We start from the raw sequence: 22,839 nt of genomic DNA on the forward strand, positions 1-22,839 counted from the left end.
CACACTCCTGTTTGGCGGCCATTTTTCTTGAAATTCAGCGGCTCGGGACCTGGGGTACCTGCTGTAGTCACGAGGGACAAGCGGCAGCCTGGTCGGCAGTGAGTAGCCTGCAATATTCGGCCGTGGTTACGATGGTAAGGAGAACGAGAACGGCGGGAGAAGCGGGGAGAAAGAGAAGGAGGGAGACCACCTCGCGGGGCCTAGTGGTTGCTTCGCGCGTTTCCCATTCATCCGCGTGAGGCGCCGCGCACCCGGTCGCCAGCTTCTTTCACTCTGCTTTTAGGATTTCTGAGGCGCGTGCTCCTCCCGATGCCTTTCTTTTTCTAGGAGTGCCCGTGCCTTCTCCTCTTTGTTTGAATCCGGGCTTGGGATATTCTTATTTGTGGCTACAGGGTCGGGGTAAAACTCAAAGAGAATTTGCACTTCCCACTTAACCACACTCCAAAATTCACTTTCATTGCATGAAAGTAATGATACGGCCATGCTCTAGTTTAACTCGGTTGGGGAAGACAGACAGTCAAAAAATAACAAATATGCAATTGCAAGTAATAAGTGCTAAGAAGAATGCAGACAGGAGGCTGTGAGGGTGCGCGTTAGACATTTAGAGGCTTAGTCAGAGATGGCCTCCCTAGGAGGTGGAATTTAACCTGAAGCCTAAGTGTCATGAAATAGACCCTTTAAAGAGCAGGAGGAGGAGTGTACCGAGCACAGAGAATAGGCGCATAAGACCTGCGGCCGGAAAGAAAGCTTGGTCAGTTGGAGAAATTGACAAAAAGGTACAGCCACTTGCAGGAAGAGTGGTTACGAGATGGTGTCGGAGGAGCAGGCGTTGGACAGGACCTCTTAGGCTGTATTGGGAGGTTTTGATTGTACTCCAAATCAATTGAAAATGATTGAGTTGGAAGCCATTGAATCATTTTAAGCAGAAATATGACAATTTGATGTGCACTTTAAAAAATCATGTTGCTGTGGTGGATAATAAATTGGAGAATGAAAACTGGAGACCCATTAGGTTATTGGAGTAATCGCCGCATCAAGTCACTCCGAATATGTTTATGTTAGAGGGGGTTAGTAGCCAAGTTTCTTAGTTCTGTTCTTTCTTTGACTGGTGAGTGAGCAGAAAAAGGCAAAAACCGAATTCACTGGAGATGTTAATGGTTTGCTGAGCAAACTTTAAGTGATTGCTATAAGAGGCAGTGCTAGTGACAAAGTCATTTAGGACCTAGCCCTAGCTTCCACAGTTAAAGACTGTCAAGCGTCATCTGCCCTCTGCTTCCTTCTGTAGTCTTATATTTGGGACTTTGACTGACAATGCTGAATTGTATGTCCCCAAAATCACCTTGTTGCTTCACTCTTCCCTCCTTTTACATAAGTAGCTAGCCTTGCCTGGAACAGGATTTTTTCCCGCTCTGGAAATAAATTCTCATTCTTTAAAACTGAGGTTAACTTATTTCAGGCAACCTTTCCTTTTTTCCCTGGATTGCTTCGGTACCCTTGTGCCTAGTATATCTCCTCTTATTATGTTGCAATATGCAGTATAATTATTTGTATGTGAGGAGCCCCCCTCCCCATCTCCAACTTCTTGACAGGGACTCTGTTATTTATTTATGACAAGGTCTTGCTCTGTTCCCTAGTAGCCGGGACTACAGGTGTGCACCACCACATCTGACTATTTTTGGTAGAGAAGGTGGTCTCACTATGTTGCCTGGGCTGGTCTTGAAATTCTGGCCTCAAGTGATCCCCCTGCCTTGGCCTTCCAGAATGCTGGAATTACAGATATGAGCCACCCTTTCTGGCCCGCATTTTTTTTTTTTTTAAGTGCCTTTATCTTTGTTTCTTTAGAGCTCAGAACAGTAAGTGATGTATGTAGTCGGTGTTATCTTAAGTGAATAGTGAGTATTTTGTTTTGATGGGTTAAAGGTGATACTGGCTAACTGGATATTTAAATTTCCCTGGTACTCTCCAATAAATGAAAGTGAAAATTGTGTACTAAAATAATGAGTCAAGAGTTTTCTTCATTTGCATACCACAAAATATTGGTATTTAGTAGAAGAGAGTTGGTGGTGGGAGGAAAAATAATTAATTGGATCCTTTTTTGTTCTTTGTGCAGAGTTTACCCCTCAATCCCAAACCTTTCCTCAATGGACTAACAGGAAAGCCAGTGATGGTGAAACTTAAGTGGGGAATGGAGTACAAGGGCTATCTGGTATCTGTAGATGGCTACATGAACATGCAGGTAAGCTAAAGAGCTGTAAAGGTCATAACATTGCATTTAGTTTGCTTCACCTTATTGCTCAAAGGTTTAGTCTGACTAATAAGAATACATACAATTAAATTGACAAATGTACGGCAAAATTAAAAAATAAAGTCAAAGCCAGGGAGGATACTATGATATACTAGGTACAAGACATGGACTTAAACCAGAATTCAGCCACAGATTTTATTCCTAGTAGTTAAAGTAAGAAGAGCTCAGACATTTAATTCATAATAATACTGTAAGGGAAACACACTACTTTGCTGGAGAAAACAAAACATTTCTCATCATTTAGCCCTGAAAGAAAGTTTTCAAGTGAAATTCATGAGTCTTTTAATGAATGATGCTAAAGGCACAACACCAAAGTTATTGAGGAAATTCATTCCTTCAGGGGAAAGACACATCTGCCGAAGAAATTGAACTGACTGTATGTCTGTCAAATGAGTTTCTGTAAATGATTCAGCCATGTGTTTTGGTGGGGTTTTTTTTGTAATTAATTTTCTTTTTATTGTGGTAAAATATACATTACAATTTTGCCACTCTAACCATTTTTAAGTGTATAATTCAGTGGCACTAAATACCTTAACATTGTTCTACAGCCATTACCATTATCCATTTCCAGAACTTTTTTATCATCCAAAAGTGACATTTTTTGCCCATTAAACAGTAATTTTCCATTAAACAATAATTTTACAATTAAACTTTAAACAATAAGTTTCCATTGCTTCCTTCACCTAGCTAACCCATGGTAACCACTATTCTACATGTCTGTGAATTTGACCATGCATAATACCTCATACAGATGGAATCGTGTATTTATCCTTTTGTGTCTGGCTTGTTTGACATAGCGTAGTGTATTATTCAAGGTTCATCCATGTTGTAGCATGTGTCAGAACTTCCTTTTTATGACTGAATAATATTCCATTGTATGGATATACCACATTCTAATCTGTTTGCCTCTTGGTGGACACTGGGTTGCTTCCCTCTTTGGACTGTAGTAAGTAATGCTGCTGTGAACACGGATATACAAATGTCTGTTCGAGTCCCTGCTTTCAGCTCTTTGGGATATATACCCAGAAGTGGAATTACTGGATTACTGGTAATTCCAAGTTTAATTTTTAAGGAGACCAAGCGTGGTGGCTCATGCCTGTAATCCCAGCAGTTTGTGAGGCTGAGGTAGCAGATTGCTTGAGCCCAGGAGTTTGAGATTAGCCTGGGCAAGATAGCAAAACTGCATCTCTACAAAAAAAATACAAAAATTAGCTAGGCATGGTGGTGTGGGCACCTGTATTCCCAGCTACTCAGGAAGCTGAGGTGGGAGGATCACCTGAGCGTGGGGAGGTTGAAGCTGCAGTGAACTGTGATCACATCACTGCACTCTAGTCTGGATAACAGAATAAGACCCTGTCTCAAAAAACAAAAAAAATTTTTTTTTTCCTTTTGAATAACTGTCACGCTATTTTCCACAGCAGCTACGTGGTTTTCCATACCCACCAGCAATGCACAAGGGTTCCAGTTTCTCCACATCCTCACCAACACTTGTTATTTTCTATGGGTGTTTATAAAATAGTTATTCTAATGGGTGTGAAGTGGTATCTTATTGTGGGTTTGATTTGCCTTTTCCTAATGGCTAATGATGTTGAGCACCTTTTCATGTGTTTATTGGCCATTCGTTTATCTTTGGAGAAATGCCTGTTAATGTCTTTTGCATATTTAAAAAATTAGTTTGGGGTTGTTGTTTTTTAATAGTAGTAGTTTCCCGCCAGGTTTTTAAAGGCTATCAAGACAGGTGGTCAATCCAATCATGAATCCAAGGATTCCATACTTGTTAGCAGAGTACTCAAAGGAGTACTTATGTAGGCAGAGAGCTATGATTTTCCTTAACTTAGGCAATTACCACCTGAGCACATGACACTAAGGTCCCCAAAACATAGTTTGAGTTTGGACAATTCCCTAAACAGGAATCATTTACCAAGACCATAGAAAAATCTGGGAAGTATATGAATTGTGATTAAAATATTCTGGAATTAGTGGTGATAGTTGCACAAGGTTGCACAGGTTTTTGAATATACTAAAAACCACTGAATTGTACACTTTAAAAGGGTGAATTTTATGCTATGGAAATTAACATCTCAGTAATAAAAGATTTACCACTTAATAATTGTTTTAGATTAATATAGCTTGCTAGTGACCCTGCCAGAGTTAAAAAGTGTCTAAGTAACCAACCACTTTGAGTAGTCAACCATATTGATACCAGTGTTTGAATTTGTTCACTCAGCAAATATTTATTGATTCCCATTATGTGCTTGGCACTGTGAATATAGCATTGAACAAAACAAAATCCCTGCCCTCAAGAGTTTATGTTTTAGTGGTGGGAGGTGGTAATATAATGTGATAATAGGTGTGATAGATGCCATGCATGAAGAAAAAGAGAATAGAGAGACAGTATGTGCAATATTATATAGGATAGCCACTCTGAGGAAGCGAATTCTGGAAGATACCAGAATTAGTGTACAACTCAGGTGAGTGTCTGGGGAAAAGCATCCCAGTTTGAGGGAATAGCAAGTACAAAGGCCCTGTGGTGGAAGCATGCTTGGTATGTTCAAAGCACAGCAAAAAGGCCAGAGCAGATTGAGTTAAGGGACAAATGACAAAGTTAGGTTAGAATGGTGGCCATAGAGAGCCTGTTAAGTGATGGTGAAGACTGAATTTAATACATGATAGAAAGTATGTGGAGCATTATTGTGTAATTTAGAAACCAGTTAAATGTCGTAATTACCTTTTACAAAAAATTAGTTGCTCTTAATACATTATTTCTTATAGCCGTTACATACAAACTAATTGTCTCAACAACTTCATATATTTCAGACAAAACTATCATCTGGATAATGAAGATTACTTTTTGTTTTCTATAAGAGAGGGAGTAACATCCAGTAGTAGTGTTCATTAACATGTTTTTCATGCCTTATGTCACATCCTATTTTGATCCTTATTGTTAAGCCGTGTTTTTCTTTTCCTTTTCCACATGCCTAGTTGTGAAGGAAACCTCCCTGTCTCCCTTCACTCCTGTTAGTGTAGTCGCTGAGTCCCAGGTGGCATTGATTGTGATTTTTCTTTTAATTACAAGTAAAGATTGTTACCTATATGTAGAAGGAAAGCTAAACATTTTGATATAAAATTAGAAATAATAGGGTTCAACAAAATAACTGTAAAAGTCACTGTTAACTATTTAACTTTCACTTAAGAACTTGTTTTTCCCTGTTTATTGGTACATAATTTTAAAAAATTTTCTTATTCAGGCCCAGATGTGGTAGCTCATGCCTGTAATCCTAGCACCTTGGGAGGCCAAGGCAGGAGGATCACTTGAAGGCAGAAATTCAAGACCAGCTTGGGCAGTATAGCAAGATCTCATCTCTACAAAAAAAAAAAAATTGTTTTGAAGTAGCCAGACTTTGTGGCACATGCTTTTAGGCCTAGCTACTCAGGAGGTTGAGGCAGGAGGAGCCCAGGAGTTCAAGGTTTTGCTCAGCTATGATTGTGCCACTGCATTCCAGCCTGGGCAACAGAGGGAGACCCTGTTTCTTAAAAGACAGGAAAAGAAGAAAATTCTAACTCAGTTATCTGCTTTGGTTGCTGACTAATATAAAAGTATTTGGCATGCTAGCCATAGCTTTTGTATACCCATTTGGACACCTCAATATGATTTATGTTTTACTCTGAGAAAACTTAACGTCTGGTTCTTTAGAATGAATTTTCAGAAAACTTTTTAATCACAATTTATTCATAGAGACTGCCTTCTTCCACACACTGTTTTGATATCTAATGGAAAGAAATATTATATAACCTGGGAGATTCAGAGGCTTATGTTGAGACAAACTTTATTATATATTTGTTCTATATCCATGAATATTAATTTTATTGAAGGTTTATATGAAACCAAAAGTACTACAGTAGTAATAGAAAGCTCATCCTCTGTTTATTAATTATAGATAAATTTGAGTTGTTGGTATAGGAAGGTCATAGTAAGTTCTCTCACCAGTATTAGCTGTATTGTAATATTTTCCTCCTGTGTGATTATACTAATTTATTTCTTTTTATTGAAAGCTTGCAAATACAGAAGAATACATAGATGGAGCTTTGTCTGGACATCTGGGTGAAGTTTTAATAAGGTAACGAACAGCAGTGGTATATGTAAGGAGTTACTGGTGAGCATTAGGAATACCTGTTCTAAATATATTAGTGCCTCAATTTTGGAAGTACTTTTAAAAAAAAATTACTATTATAATACTTTATAATTAGACTTCAAAAGTCTTTGAAATTGTTAAACTTGTCAAAGGTAAGTTTTCAAATGTTTTAGAACTGGCCAAAAGATTTTTCTAGTGTTAAATTTTCTGGCTCTTAGCTATAACCTTTTACAGTGGCAACCTTTTGCAGTGGCCTTCATTGCAAGAACTTAGTTTTGAATTTTAGTTGGGTCTGGCTGTTTGTAAGGATTTTTGTTATATTGATTCTCTGTACTAGCTTCAAAGCTTCAAATTCTGGTAATTGTTTCCTTTGGAAAATCATAAAGGTGTCATTTTAACAACCATATGGTGGAAAATAAGTGCAATGTGCTTTTCAACAAGTCTATGTAAAACTCTTTTTAAAAACAAATATATTAAAAAATTTTTTAAGACAAGAATATTGTAAATATAGCATTCAGTATTTTCATAATAAAAATACAGTAATTCAGATCATTCTGGTTGGAACAACAAAATGGACTTTTTGTATTTACAGGTGTAATAATGTCCTTTATATCAGAGGTGTGGAAGAAGAGGAAGAAGATGGGGAAATGAGAGAATAGCATCTTTTGTTGGGGATTTTTTTTTATATATATATTTCTAGACAATAAAGATTTGTTTGTTTTTCAACTTGACTTGCGAACTATTTGTATTCAGATATTTACAAGCAAAGCTCAAATGTTGAACCAGTTGGGAAAGATTACTCACAGAACTAATGCTTTAAAAGCCACCGAATTTCATTTAAGTTGCTTTTCTTTTGTAAGCTCAATACTCTTTTTTTTTTTCCCCCATAAAGGATAATTATATGCTTTAGATATTTTTATGAAGGTGAATTTCAGACCTTTTCTTGTAAAATTATCTATTAGCTGCGACCTTTTAAGTGCAACGTTTTCAAGTTATTTTTGAGCCACTTTTAACATGTATAAAATTAAACATTTTCTTGGCATTAATAATATTCTGTCTTATTTTACTTAGTCAATAAATTACATGTTAATTCGGTGTCAGTATAAGCTAAATGCACATATTGTAGCTAAAACTGAAACATCCTCTAAAAATTAAAATGATTGTACAGACAGGGCACAACAGAAATTGGGAACTGACATTCAGGCTAAGGGCATATGATTTGTTTACTAAGGAGAAAAAAGTTCTTTGAACAAAACGTAATGTGGAATAAAAACCGGTCTCACAGTTATGTTCTGAGACCATAACTTCGAGGTTAAGTTTTAAGCCTTTCAAAACCCTTCAGATATTTTAGAGTTATACATTGTTAAAATGTATATTCAATAGTAATAACAGCATGCTATGAACTTCCCTACAGATGGGTTGAGAAAATATATCATTTACATTCTCATGTTGTAAGAGAATGGCCATTATTACACTTCAGTGGTCATTTACCATACAGTTTTATCAGTAAACTATCTTTGTGTATCCCCAAGTGGAACAACTCAAAGTATAGATAACAATGTTGAGCTATATGGACTAATACTTATGAATAAAGACTTCAACAAAAGAAAATAACTTATTCCTAATCCTATGGCCCTCAGAATAAGCGCCTGTCTTCCTCAAATTGATTAGGCCTGGTACATGGGGCAGAATATTGTCATTAGTGAAAGCCAAGATTTACAAAATATACCTAAGACATTCTGGTAATAAAATGTCTTACTGCTTTTATTCAAGTAAAAAAATATTCTTCCTCTTGTGCTTTTGTTTTTGTTTCATTGACTAAAGGTAGCTGCTGTTTGTTAGCAGATGGAGGTTTTGAATGATAGACAAGTCGTCTTCCCAACTGAAAAGAAAAACAAAATACTCAATATTTACCATTTTCTATTGAAATTTGTGAAATACCAATATTAACTTGATTTTTACAAGGAATAATGTGGTTTGTAATATTAACTAATCACAGTTAAAAAGGACTTGTAACCTAACGGATGTCTAACATGCTAGGCAAAGTTGAGTAGCAAACTGGACACCAATAAGTATGCAGAAGGAGCAACAGTTAGGTTTTATTGGGAAGTGGGAAAACTTAGGTAAAGTCATCCAGTAGTATACGGTTCAAATGTGGTCAACCTAGAAAAGCACCATGTTGAAGGCCACCATTTTCTCAGTAAGTGCCATAGCCAGTTTTTCCTTCATGGTTGGAAGAGATGGCTTTCTCCTGTTGAGCACCTGACTAGCATTTAGAAATCTTGTGAAGTCCAGAAAACCGTGGACCATCTTGAACACTGGCTGGCTTCTGGAGGTGTTCCCAACAGAAGAGGCTTTGGGAAACCCCTAGTTCATACCTATTCATTCTCTCTGGGGCATATATACTCAAGTATATTACTACTTATTTTTCTCTTTACTTTTGGGATTCCCTTGCCTGCTTTTTATTTTGTTTTGCTTTTGTAGCTGAATTTGTATAAATTAAATGTATAAGTGGGAAAACTGCCATAATTCTGTGAGATTTGATGGGACATTGCCACTGTGTTCAAAAGGCACTATTGACATTTTAGGACAATTCTTATGTGAGATTGTCCCCTGCATTGCAGGCCCAAGAGAACCTAAATAACAATAGCACTCTTCCCCATCACTGTAACAACAAAAATGTCCTTGGGGGACTAGAATCTCTGAATTCATTCTGCAATATCAGAATTTTTCACTGTCAGAGATCTTTGGTAACATTTGTTATTAATACTGTCTGAAAAAATTACCAATGATGAAGTGTCCTAATTGGGTCAGCTTCTATCAGAGGTCATTGTGTGTTGTTGATTTATCAGATAACCATTTTTTCCCCAATTTTTTTCAGGTTTAGTTTTTATGCTCATTTTTAGTCTGTTAATTCACTATACATCAAGTATCCATGATGTGCCAGGTATTAGGGATACAAACGTCATAAAACTCATGGTCTAGAAGGAAAGGTGAATATATTAAAAAATAATTTCAATTTGGTGGGTTTACTAAGTAGTCCATGTGGAAGGGTGATGAATGGTTAATTCTTGGGAGGAGAGAACAGGTGAGGAAAGTCGTCATGGAAAGAATTGAACTAGATAAATACCCTTTTTAAGGTGAAGTATTTCAATAAAATATTTTGAAGTAATCATCTTTTTGCTATGGCACATATTAATTCCCATATTTCAAAATTTTTTTCAAGTTCTTACCTCAAGAGGTTGGTTGTCAGGCACACAGTAAGCATTCGTTATGCGTTAGCTGTTACTATGGTAAGAATCAGTGTCCACAATAGCTTTGCAGATAACCAGGAAATTGTCCTTCTGGAATATATTTCAGACTGTATCCCAGAGGAGGGAAAGAGTGGCATATAAAACAAAAGGCCCTCCTTACCCTGTGTAGAAGTGATGGACCACATGTACGTGACTGCCTAATCCCAAACTTCTGATTGGACAGGTGGTCTTGCAAAATAAGAACTTTGGCTTCTGGTCCTGATTCTGCTGCTACGTCATAGTGACTCTGGGCAAATCATTTTGACTCCAGCTGTCAATCTCATTATCTTTACAATATGGGGATTGTACACAGTCCCCACAGTTACATGCGATTCTCTGGGTTCACTTATCTCCAAAACATTACTGAGTGAAAGAAGCCAAGTTCCTAGCTATCAGTAAGAAAAGGAATATGTACATAAATACATATATGTGTATGTATATTTCCAGAGCGATGCAAATGAACCTGTTAACAGTGGTTGCCTCCAGGAAGGGGAACTGAGGAAGACTGACTTTACACTGAATACTCTTGTATCTTTTGAACTTTGAACAATATGCTTTTATAATCTATTCCAAAAAACTAAAAAAAAATTACCTGATTTTAATGAACCTAGGGCTAAAGAAAAAGAGGAGAGAGAAGAGGCTTCTTTTACTAAAAAGTGTTTAATTGAGAACTAGAGAGCCACTAATTTGAATTATTCTAAAAGTAACAAGGAACCAGAGAGACCAATTGAAGCTGTGAGCAAGAAAGATTATCCTTCTGAAGTTCAACCTGGATAAGTTAGACGAATAAAGTATTTTGTTTTTGTACCACAGAGGCACTCACATATTGATATGGCTGGATCTATTAATAGCAAAACAAACCTTTTTCTTTGGTTGTGCTACTGCTTTTTCCAGAGCAGCTTTTAGCCTTTCCTCTTGGTGTCTTTGTTTTTCTCTCATTTTCTCATCACGAAACCTGTCACAAGAAGGGAGAAACATTCTTGTAACTATAAATCACATTAAGAAAAGTACATTACTCTTTGATAATGAGCCATGTGAATAGAAGACCTCCTTTAAAGTTAAATGAAAATGATACTTCATCTTTACTCATAACAATGGCTTTTGAATATTCAGGTAAATCTCAAAAACAAATACTATTTTGAAATGGGAAGAAATTTCATCATTTTGGAAAATATAAAATATACCCAGATCTTGGTCTACCTTTTTTTTTTCCCAAGACACAGTCTCACTCTGTTGCCCAGGCTGGAGTGCAGTGGCATAATCTTGGCTCACTGCAACCTCTACCTCCTGGGCTCAGGCAATTCTCCTGTCTCAGCCTCCCAAGTAGCTGGGATTACAGGTGCATGCCACCACACCCAGCTAATTTTTGTATTTTTAGTAGAGACGGGGTTTCACCATGTTGCCCAGGCTGGTCTTGAACTCCTGACCTCGTGATCTGCCCGCCTTGGCCTCCCAAACATTTCAGCACTTTACAGATAGTTTGTATTATAGCTACTTGAATTAACTTTCAGCTACTTTTTCCTCTTTTTAAACCTTTCAATTGAAGTGTCACATACATACAGAAAAGTACACAAATGCATAGCTTAGTGAGCTGCCACAAAAGTGTACCTTCCAATTAATCTTTTTGAATAATATCCTCAAATTATGAGCAAGAAATGCTATTTGTCATACTCTCTTCAGGGTTATTTTGAGGGAAAAATTAATCTGTGCAACTTATCAAGTACAAAGTGGTGAGCAATAGGCACTAAATACGTGATAGCTATTTTATGAACCCATTTAATGATATTCTAAGTGTAAGGTTTTATACTAGGGAATGGAAATAACATGTACTGAGCATTTCTATTGCAAAATTAGGTGCCCCAAACCATGAGGAAAATCAGCTAAAATTTTTTTTTTGTTTTGTTTTTTTGAGACAGAGTCTTGCTCTGTTGCCCAGGCTAGAGTGCAGTGGCACAATCTCGGCTCACTGCAAGCTCCGCCTCCCAGGTTCACGCCATTCTCCTGCCTCAGCCTCCCGAGTAGCTAGGACTACAGGCGCCTGCCACCACGCCTGGCTAATTTTTTTGTATTTTTAGTAGAGACAGGGTTTCACCATGTTAGCCAGGATGGTCTCGATCTCCTGACCTCGTGATCCACCCGCCTCAGCCTCCCAAAGTGCTGGGATTACAGGCGTGAGCCACCGCGCCTGGCCCAGCTAAAATTCTTTTTAAGAAGAATGTAAATAATTGGAATTACATTCATGTATCACTGCTAAAAATGAGTTGTAATTACACTTTGATGCAAATATATTTTTACTGTAAAAAAGATGCAAGTGCTGTTAGTGTAGTCATAATGAGGTCATCTTAGGGAAGGAGTAACTTTTCATTTATAATTTTTTTTAAAGCTTGCTTTATGTTCAATAAGATCCCATCAGAATCACCGTAATATAGTCTGGACTTCATTTTTACTATGGGTAAGCATACCTATACATCTGTAAAGTAGTAGGCAATAACAAAATATCTAATACAAGTGGCTAATATTTGAGTGCTTACTATGTGCCAAGCATGCTCTTGTAATTTACTTGGATCATCTAATTTAATCCTCACAACAACCTGTAAGTACCATTATTACTCCCATTTTACAGATAAGGAAACCGCCTAGAGTGCTTGTGTTGCCTAAGGTCACAAAGTCATAAATAGTTGAACTGAACTCACTCAGCATGGTCTAATCCCCAGCCTGGTAGCCAGAGTACTAGTTGGCCTCTCAACATGTTTTTTGCTATTACATGAACATCATCCCACTTGTAAACATTCTCTACATGCCACAGTAGGCTAGGGGTCATATTTACAATAATCATTGCCTCAAACTAGGACAGTAGGCCCTCCATATTCACAGTTCCACATCTGGGCATTCAACCAACTGCAGATTGAAAATATTTGGAGAAAAGCCCCAACAATAAAAATACTACAAATTTTAAGGAATACAGTATGACAGCTCTAGCATTTACATTGTATTAAGTAGTCGAGAAATGATTTTAAAGTATACAGGAGGATATACGTAGGTTATATGCAAATATGCCATCTTATATGAGACATAAGCATCTGCAGATTTTGGCATCCTTGGGAGGTCCTGGAACCAATCCCCTACAGATACCAAAGGACAACTGTTTGTCCATAAAAGTTCTTATTTAACTTGGTATGGAAATTTGTAAATGAATGCATTCTGAAAGGCCACGGTCAGGACATACCACCCTCAATGCACAGATCTCCTTTGAAGGGCACCAAGCTATGCAAGGGTATGAGGGATGGGGTGGGGCTCCAGGGACGATAATCCTCATGTGGTTGTCTTGAGGAATAAATGAGTGAACGTTGCGTAAGTGTTGGCAGTTATACACTGCGGAAAACCCTCACTATGTAGCTCTGACTGTCAAACAATTCATTAGGAATTAGGACCCCTTCATGGGAGAACTACAGGTAGATTGAGTCTGCTTGCAGTTTTCCCATGACAGGCTCCTAATTCTATGCCTTGGGTCCTTCACCACCAATGCAATTCTCCTTCCCCATGATAGGTAGTCAAAACTTTTCATGTAATTACTTATTCATAAATTTTATATAATTACGAAAGATTTGCTTTTCCAGGCTAGTTTGTCCATCCCAAACTAGGTCAGTTGCCCCTGGTGAACTCTGTTCACCCAGTTCCTTCCTTCGCAGTGCTCATTACCATTGGTAATGACACATTTATTTCCTAAGAATATTTGATGAATGTGTCTTCCACGCTAAATAATAGCTCTATGAGGAGAGCAGGGCTGGATTTCATTCCTCCTCACTGTGTCCCTATAATATGGCATTACACAAGAGACTTGCTAATGTGTTTGTGGAATCTGAGCAAAACCAGCTACTCATTAAGTCATTCTTATCCTTATTGAATATACTTTTGCCGCCGTTCTTTCTGTTTCATCCTCTCAATTGCCTCCACATTTTCTCTGGGAATGGATTCGATGAGATCACACAGTTCTACCAGGCGAGACTCTACTTTTACCAGCTTTTGAATTGGGTTGAGGCCGTCATCCTCAGCATCCCCAATGCAGACTTTGTATACTTCAGTAATCTTTTTACTAAGTGAGTCTATCAGTATTTCCTGAGATTGAGAAGAGCAGAAAACATTAACATCACATTGCACATTCAATAAATATATAATACCATTTTACTATATTACAGTAAAAACCCATGTATATGCTATTAAATGTTTACTTTTTTTATTATTATTTTTTTTTTTTTGAGATGGAGCCTCGCTCTGTCACCCAGGCTGGAGTGCAGTGGTGCAGTCTCATCTCACTGCAACCTCCGCCTCCCAGGTTCAAGCGATTCTTGTGCCTCAGCCGCCCAAGTAGCTGGGATTACAGGCATGCGCCACCACGCCCAGCTAAATTTTGTATTTTTAGTAGCGATGGGGCTTCACCATGTTGGCCAGGCTGGTCTCGAACTCCTGACCTCAGGTGATCGGGCTGCCTTGGCCTCCCAAAGTGCTGGAATTACAGGCGTGAGCCACTGTGCCTGGCCTGATGTTTACTTTTTTAAAGGAGAAGTTTTAATAAAACAGATCATTGAGAAAATGCAGCAGTGACATTTAACTTATAATTTATAGTCAGAGCATTACTATAGTAACACCTTGGATTATTTTCTTAAAATATATTGAACTCTAGATATAAAAAGTAATTATAATGGGCAGAATATTTTTTGCTTGAATGATTTTGTATATCTGACTCCCTGAGAATTCAAATAGAGGCAACAAACATTTTAAATCGTTTTTTGCCGCTCAGATGCATTTCCTTTTGGCACAATATGTAACCCAGTTCCCTTCTTTTTTGCATATATTACTCTGTTATAATTGTGAAACTATAATCATCCTATATGATAGTTCTCTGCCTTATCCTTATAGACCAGGAGAGCAGGAGCTACATCTTATGCTTAAACTTACGACTAAAACAGTGCTTTGCACATAACTGTGCACTGGATAAATGTTTGCTGAATAAATGACTGAATGCATTCTCTCAGAAAAAAAAAGTTGCAAGCAAACAGGTACCCAGGCTGGCCTACTAAAGCCTTTTTAGAAGTATCATTTTCACTGTTTTCGTTGGGAAGCCGTTGCAGTATTCTAGTCTAAACAAAAGCTTAGGCCAAACCTTGCTGATCCCCGTACCTCGACACTGTGCCGTTTTAACTGTAGGTGGAGATTCTTAAGGTGGTAGGTAACTTGTCTCAGGACCGTAAGAAAATTGTCATCCTCTTTCACCATTGTGAACCCGGTGTTTGCAATTAAGAGGAGCTCAACAAACTGCTAGGCAGTGTGAATCACTCTCTAGGTAGTATTCTGCCCCATTTCCTGCTTCCGCTCAAGAAGATGAGCATCACCATAAATCCAGCGACAAATAACTCTCAAGACAGATGTGGCTCCTGGAGCCATGGGAAGCCCTTCCTGGCACCATGAACACCTTACAGAGCCACCAACACAATTACAACCCAAGATAGGATATCAAGAGTGTACTTCCAACAGCTTTTCTCTTTCACCTCCTAGCTTAAAAAGCTTTCTGATGGTCCTGTTTAGCATAAAGCTCCTTTTTACCTTCGTAAGGTAACACTCATTATATTTCCTATTTACATGAATGACATGATCCTTTTAGAAAACTTGGAGAAATACATAATAATAGAAAACAGCGAAAGTCCTATATTGGCCATAAATTTCCCTTTTCCCCTTTCTCTAAAATAACACTATGTTTCTTATTTATGTAACAGCACGTTCTTTTTCTAAACCTTGGAGACATAGAAAAATATAAAAGAAAATAAAAGTAACCCATCGGATTGAAATATTGTAAATTGCATATGAAAACAACATTGCTGCAACGTGAGTCACTAAATAAAGCAGAGAAAAATACTTTAAAAATATATTCACCACTGGTTTTGAGGAAAAATAACTTTAAGATGAGAGTGGTTGCTAGTTGATGGAAATTTCTGAAGGAGACCTGTTGAACACTTAGATGGCTTTAGAGATGGATGAGCAGGGCAGTGGCTTTTTCCGATGTCTTTTCTACACCACTGCCCCCTCCCCCTTTTTTTCTTAAATTCCCTCTTCTAAGAGGAGAGAAAATGGCGAGAAGAGATATTTCCTTAAGATCACAAGGTAAGAACAAGAGATAGGAGACAGGAGAGGAGAATGGGATGAATGAAGGTATTCATGTATGAAAAAGGGATTGAGAGCCTGGCCTGACAAAGCAAAAAGGCGAAGAAAAGGGAGCACAAGGCACAGGCCAATTGACGACAGCGAAGGGAAGTTTCAGCCCCATCCCTGGAACTGCCCCCAGATGGCAGGCCCAGCCCACCGTACCTAGGAGCTGTCAAGAGCGTATGCCCGGGTAAATGGGACAGGAATTATGGAAGACTGATAGCAGAGAACTTCAGGTGCCTTTCAACAGTGAATGGGAAGTGATATGACCAGAGCAGTGTTTTAGGAGGAATCATTGTATCAAAACTGGAGAGGGGAAGCCGGGGATGGATATCTAGATGTCAATGAAAGTCTTTTCAAACTCAAGGGTTCTGTCATTCTAATCCATATCACATTCTGTGTGTTGACTGTACACAGTTCTCTCAATTGCAACTCATCGGCTCCTTGTGCAAAGAAAACAGTAAAACCAGAGATAAACACATTCCTCAAATTGAACAATGGAGCAGTTTATGTTCCATTTCATGTTCGGTGAAGAACTAACAACTGCTACACTAAACAACATGGATGAATCTCACAAACATAGTGTTGAGAGAAAGAAGCCAGACATGTTACAGGATTCCATTCCAATAAAGTTCAAAAACAGGAAAGCTGATTGATGGCATGAGAGGTCAGGACGGTGGGAAAGAGGGCTGGGAAAGACTGGAAGCAGGTGTGAGGAAGGTTTGCAGGGGCTGATAATGGTGTATTCCCTGATCTGGGGGGTAGCACACGGGTGTGTTTGCTTTGAGGAAATTCCTTGAGAGGTACACTTGTGATTTGTGTACTTCTCAACATTACATTGTACTTGAACTTAAAATTTTATTTTAAAAGTAAAATACTGGATCAAGGGCAAAATTTTTAGGGGATTAAGTGTCATTAAGAGTGTGGAAGTTTTGAAAGAATAAATTTCATTTCATACTGATAGCTCCAGAGTAACATAACTTGTGAATATCACAGTCAGATATGTCAGTTATACCTCAATAAAGCTGGGAAAGAAACTTAAAAAATGAGCTGCAGTTAAATTTACTCCAAGGATTATGTTTTGTATATTCTGAGATCTGAAAAAAAATGGAGGCAGAGAAGCAAAAAATCCTAAGAATACCTTCCCTCCCAATTTTCCTGATTCGCCTCCCCCTCCCCACCCCCCCATTTCACATCTCTAGAAGACACTACGGATTATTAGTCCCACTTCTCCAGAGTGTGCAATACATGAATGCCAAATTTATACTTGCGATCAAAATTTCATGGATAGCCATTTTAAAAGGAATTTTATGTCAATTCTACTTTCTTTCTTTAGGTATCTGGTTGCCTCAATGTTAAAGAGTATCAAAAATGCCACTTTTATTTTTTAATAGTTGCACCAAATTTGGATGAAAGGGGCTTAGTTGGGGTGGGGCAGGGAGGAGGGGAGATATCACAAATATTTATCAGACATTTTGCATGTCAATTGGTTTCAGAATTATTTAAAACAGTTGAAGTGTGGAAACCACTCAAGTGTCCATCAATAGATGAATGAATAAACAATATATGGTATAAACATACAATGGAATATTATTCAGCCATAAAAATAATGCAATCCTGATACATGCTACAACATGGATGAACTTTGAAAACATGCTAAATGAAATAAACCAAACACAAAAGGACCAATACTGTATGATTCTTTTTTTGTGACGTACCTAGAATAGTCAAATTCAGAGAGAAAGTAAAATGGTGGTTTCCAAGGGCTAGGAGAGGGAGGGAGGAATGGAAAGTTATTGTTTAATGGGTATAGAATTTCAGCTTTGCAAGATGAAGAGTTCTGGAGATTGCAAAACAACGTGAATGTACTTAACACTACTGATCCGTACATTTAAAAATGGTTAAGATGTTAGATTTTTATGTTGAAAAGATGATGAAAAAGTTGTGGAAATAGTGGTGATGGTTCCACAACATTGAGAATGTACTTAATGCCATCGAATCGCATGCTTAAAATAGGTAAGTGGTAAATTTGGTTATGTATATTGTACCACAGTTTTAAAAAAATGGTTAGGAAAAAAACAGCACTGAATTGAAAGGTGGCTATCATCACACTTCTTGGCTCCGGCAATGCACAATCCCATCCCCTACTAACTCATGGCACTATAACCCCCTAGGAAAGTGTGTGTGTGTGTGTGTGTGTGTGTGGAGGAGCCATAAACAGCTTGTGCTTTTTGTAACCCTGTTCACCTGTGGGTAAGGGAGGACAGTCTTCTTCTGATGCAGTTACCCCTGTGTGTGTGTGTGTGTGTGTGTGTGTGTGTGTGTGTGTGTGTGTGGAGGAGCCATAAACAGCTTGTGCTTTTTGTAACCCTGTTCACCTGTGGGTAAGGGAGGACAGTCTTCTTCTGATGCAGTTACCCCTGTGTGTGTGTGTGTGTGTGTGTGTGTGTGTGTGTGTAAGGGAGGACAGTCTTCTTCTGATGCAGTTATCCCTGTGTGTGTGTGTGTGTGTGTGTGTGTGTGTGTGTGTGTGGAGGAGCCATAAACAGCTTGTGCTTTTTGTAACCCTGTTCACCTGTGGGTAATGGAGGACAGTCTTCTTCTGATGCAGTTACCCCAGTTCAACCTCTGTTTGAAAATCAAGTTCACATCCATAAATGTGATGTTGTGGCAGGCCAGTCTCACTAACGCAGGCTTCCATAACAACCGTTTCAGTACTGACTGAGTGGTTAAGTTCAATATTGAAAGCCAGTGCCCCTATACAAAGGCTGGAATGTAACAAAAGCCCACCAAGAGTTTTGCCTAGGCCTTTCCTGGGCCTTAAAGTATGACAAAATAATGAAGGAATTCTTAACAGGACCCATTTAGGATTAAGCAAGTTTTATTGGGGGTGAAGAAACTCCCCAGGCCTCCACAAACAAGTTTACTGGGGGTCTGAAGGAACTACCTAAACCTCCCTGATTTAGCAGGAGACAAGATAAGGGTAATCACCCCAGCACCTGGACCCATTTAGATTAGGTAAACTTACTGAGGCTCTAGAGGAAGGTCTTCAGGACTCAGACCTTAGTTATAGATGAGAAGAAGTTAATCACTTACATCTTTAGATGAATGCACACTTACACATAGACATATAGCTTAGAAGGTATATAAGCTCTGGAAAACTGTAATTTTGAGTTGGTCTGGCAATAATTTCCAGGCCTTTTCCCTGTAACTAGTTACAGAAATCAAAACTCTCTTCCTCCCCTGTTAATCTGCATCTCATTATTAGGCCACGAGAAACAGCAGCCTGACCCTCAGTTTGGTCTCAGAACAATGTTAGCCTCCTATGTTAGCTTTGAATTTTTATTTCAAAGCTATTTGAGGTTTCTATAAGGTATTCAATGTTAGATGGAGCTGGTTGTGGGTCTAAAAGCTAACCTAATCCTTCGTTCAATAAACATTTATTGAGCACCAACTTTTAAGGGGACCCTCAACTGAACTAAGAATAATAAGTTAATCCCTGCCCTCGAGGGGGTTTGCATCTAGCTGAGAGATGAACTTCTCAATAAGTAAGTGTACTAGCACACATCACAGCTGTTTTGATAATGAGTCTACACAGGCCTGAAAAGGCAGAAATCTAGTACAGGCTCGGTGCTGGGAAAATTTTCTAGTCAGTGTTGAGTCCCTGTTAATTTTGTTGATTCACTACTTCCTCTGTTAATTACTCCTTGAATTACCACCAAAATGATAACACACAGTGAACTACTACATATGTCTAGGCTCTGACTAAAATAAATGTATTTCAAGGGGAAACTATGGTCAATATCACGGATTGTAATAAAGCAACGTTTTAAGAGAACTCCAATGCCAATTTGAATGCTTTCTGCCTATGTACATTGGCTATTACATACTGGCAAGATAAATTCCAAGCTGGCTTTCCACTTCTGTCGTCAATCTAGGACTTGTGATTTGCTTTAACTCCCCTATTCACATACTTAGGACACAGGGAATAAAAATTACAATCATGAGCCAAAATGAAATCACCATAGGCAAAGAGTGATTACCTGAGCATCTGAATTAAATTCTCCAAAGCTAAAGAGCCTGGACCTTAATTGCAATTCTGCTGCTTTCTCCTCTTCTCTCACACAATTAGCTTTAAGCATTTCTTCTTGCTCCAAAAGAAACTCTATGTTGCTATTTCTATTGCAAAAGAAGAAAGAGACCCTCATCTGAAATTTGTGGTTAGTGAAATAGCCATCAGTCAGGAGCTTCAACACTCTAGATCATGTGTCAAAATCCATGTAGTGAGCCAAATACAAGCCTGTATTTGAAGACATTGCCAAAGTACATGCAACTTTTCAAGTTAAAATGAGAAAAATACATGCACAAATCCTGCTTTTAACTTCCATCAGAAGGCATTTGCTTCCCCTCCCCTACTTTTGTGGTTCCCCTTGAGTTCCCCCAAATAGCAGCAGAGCGGAGGCATCAGGAACCCAGTGTTCTCAAATGTGGCTGATAATCAGAATATCTGGGGAGCCAAGAGGGAAAATATAGACTCCTAACTCCCTCACCTAGAGATTCTGATAAGATCCTCTAGAGATGGATTCTATAGATCACCCTTTCCTGACCACCTGCACCCACCCTGTCCCAGAAAATCTTATTGTGGAGGTGGGTGGAGGGCCACCAGACACTGTGAGGACTGGAAAAGATACAAGGATTAAAAAGTCTCACAGATGATAATGGGTAGCTGTGAGATAATGATTTTTAGGTTCTTACCTTCTGAACAAATTAATTTGTCTTGAAGTTAAATGTAGTTTGACCTATTGTTTAAAAAGATTTTCATCTTCTGGCCCAGAAAACTTTCTGAAAAAAAAGATTCTACACATTTTTGCAATGAGTAGATATAAAGATCTATTCTCTGTAATTCAACTCTTTTTCAAGTTTGTAATATTATATATTTTTAGATGAGGAAGGAATTTTGTGAGGGATCAAATCCAGCCGCTTTCCCCTGACAGAAATCCTTTCTATATTTGCCCTGATATCTTGACAGGAACTTTATAAAATGATATAATATTTAATCACAAAAATTGTTTTTTGAGAGTCATGGCCAGTGACAATACATCTGTTAGCATTATCATCCACAGCATGATTTGGTAAAGTAAATGACAGCTAGCCAAGAGGGTGAAAACTACGCTGGACAAAAGTTAAGGCAGTAGGTACCATTTTAATTCTTTTTAGTCTTTTTTCAAAATATCTTTTATTGTTACTAGCTAGGAAAATATGTTGACAAGTGAAAGGAAGTAGGGACAAAATTAAAGCCAGTCTATTCTGTGTAAATGTGACATCTACCGTTTGCACTCCACAATGTAAACTATTAAAAACCCCAGCCTACATTCACAGAGACCACGAGGAAGAGCCACATGTGGATGAGTTGGACCCAGCCTCTGGTTAGAAATTGCTTAATGGAATAAATATACTTGTTTATAATGACTTACGTTTTATCCTGTATAACTTTTTCTCTTTTGTTTACCTCTTCAAGATTTTCATCTACATCTTGGGAATATTGAAACAAAGTAAGATTCTGCTCTTCCAGCTCTCTGAGGACTTGAAGTAACTCCTCTGGTTCCTTGAAATAAAGCGCTGGCTCCTAATTAATCAATAATGAAGAATATAATTTACTTAAAAATACGCTACCTATGCACATGTGACTTATCTAGAAAATATAGTGGGGTAAAGGAAGGTATTTCTAAGCATGAGGGAGATGCAGGTAGGGATTTGTATGGGAAACTCGTCTATTTCCAAGTGAGAGCTGGCTCTCAGAAAGAGCACATTTGAAGTGTTGTGGGGAGAAAAGGATATTAAAAAAGGGATGGGGAAGAAAAAAGGAAGAAGAGGGCGAGGAAAAGGCAGAAGAGGAGGCAAGTACAGGAAAAAGGGAAAGGGAGAAGGAATAGAAGATGACAGGAGGCTGAGTGAAAGTCATTTTCTCCCCACATTTTAATTATTTTATATTTATATGTGTTACCTTAAACATTTTTTAAAAAAATGACTTGGGCATTTGCACACCCATGTTCCTCATTATTCACAATAGCCAAGACATGGAAGCAACCTGAATGTCCATCAATAGATGAATGGATGAAGTCCATGTAGTGTACACATACAATGGAATATTATTCAGGTTTCAAAAGGAAAGCAATCGGCCGTGTGCAGTGGCTCACACCTGTAATCCCAGCACTTTGGGAGGCCGAGGCAGGTAGATCATGAAGTCAGGAGTTCAAGACCAGCCTGAGCAAGATGGTGAAACCCCGTCTCTACTAGAAATACAAAAATTAGCCAGTCATGGTGGTGGATGCCTGTAATCCCAGCTACTCAGGAGGCTGAGGCAGAGAACTGCTTGAACTCAGGAGGCAGAGGTTTCAGTGAGCCAAGATCATGCCACTGCACTTCAGCCTGGGCAACAAGAGTGAAACTCCGTCTCAAAAAAAAAAAAGGAAAGAAATCCTGTCATGTGCTATAACATAGATGAACCTTGGGTACAGTATGCTGAGTAAAATAAGCCGGGCACAAAAAGACAAATACTGAGTGATTCCACTTATATGAGGTATCTAAAATAGTAAAACTCTTAGAAACAGAATGTAGAATGGCAGTTGCCAGGGGCCATGGGAGGGAGAAAAGAGGAGTTGTTTAATGAGTATAGAGTTTCTGTTTTGCAGAATCGGAAAGTTCTAGGGATCTGTTGCTTATAGTTGACACTACGGTACTGCACGCTTAAAATGGCTAAAATGGTAAATTTTTTATATGTTTGTTTGTCACAATTTTTAAAAAAGATGACTTGGGTAAAGTGTGTAATATACAACAATGAATGGTATTTGTTGTCCCTTTTGAGTTTCTGTGGTTGCATTTAGGGTGATGTTAGCTCAAAGTCAATCTT

General features: G+C 38.3%; 2 protein-coding genes across 3 annotated transcripts in view; one reads left to right on the forward strand and one right to left on the reverse strand.

Annotated features, from left to right (window-relative positions):
- Positions 1 to 9: 9 nt before the first annotated feature.
- On the forward strand, positions 10 to 21,792 carry SNRPF (small nuclear ribonucleoprotein polypeptide F). Its single transcript, XM_015152468.3, has 4 exons — positions 10 to 134; positions 2,111 to 2,236; positions 6,359 to 6,423; positions 7,031 to 21,792. Exons 1-4 carry the CDS (start codon positions 132 to 134, stop codon positions 7,095 to 7,097), a joined length of 261 nt encoding a protein of 86 aa, XP_015007954.1. The 5' UTR covers positions 10 to 131; the 3' UTR covers positions 7,098 to 21,792.
- CCDC38 (coiled-coil domain containing 38) overlaps positions 8,179 to 22,839 on the reverse strand; it is a 67,680-nt gene continuing 53,019 nt past the window's right edge. For both annotated transcript variants that reach the window (XM_077954779.1, XM_015152467.3), the window contains 5 exons: positions 21,404 to 21,555; positions 19,973 to 20,108; positions 13,642 to 13,847; positions 10,593 to 10,686; positions 8,179 to 8,320 (listed from right to left, as the gene is read on the reverse strand). In XM_077954779.1, coding sequence (XP_077810905.1) covers positions 8,207 to 8,320; positions 10,593 to 10,686; positions 13,642 to 13,847; positions 19,973 to 20,108; positions 21,404 to 21,555 — 702 coding nt within the window. In that variant the 3' untranslated portion in view covers positions 8,179 to 8,206. The remainder of the gene's footprint in view (positions 8,321 to 10,592; positions 10,687 to 13,641; positions 13,848 to 19,972; positions 20,109 to 21,403; positions 21,556 to 22,839) is intronic.

The sequence above is a fragment of the Macaca mulatta genome, chromosome 11, assembly GCF_049350105.2.
Source record: "Macaca mulatta isolate MMU2019108-1 chromosome 11, T2T-MMU8v2.0, whole genome shotgun sequence".
Taxonomy (NCBI): Eukaryota; Metazoa; Chordata; class Mammalia; order Primates; family Cercopithecidae; genus Macaca; species Macaca mulatta.

Coding starts and splice junctions, on each gene's coding strand:
- SNRPF (XM_015152468.3), top strand. Junction 2,237..6,358: donor ATGGCTACATGAACATGCAG/GTAAGCTAAAGA, acceptor TTTTATTGAAAG/CTTGCAAATACAGAAGAATA. Junction 6,424..7,030: donor CTGGGTGAAGTTTTAATAAG/GTAACGAACAGC, acceptor TTGTATTTACAG/GTGTAATAATGTCCTTTATA.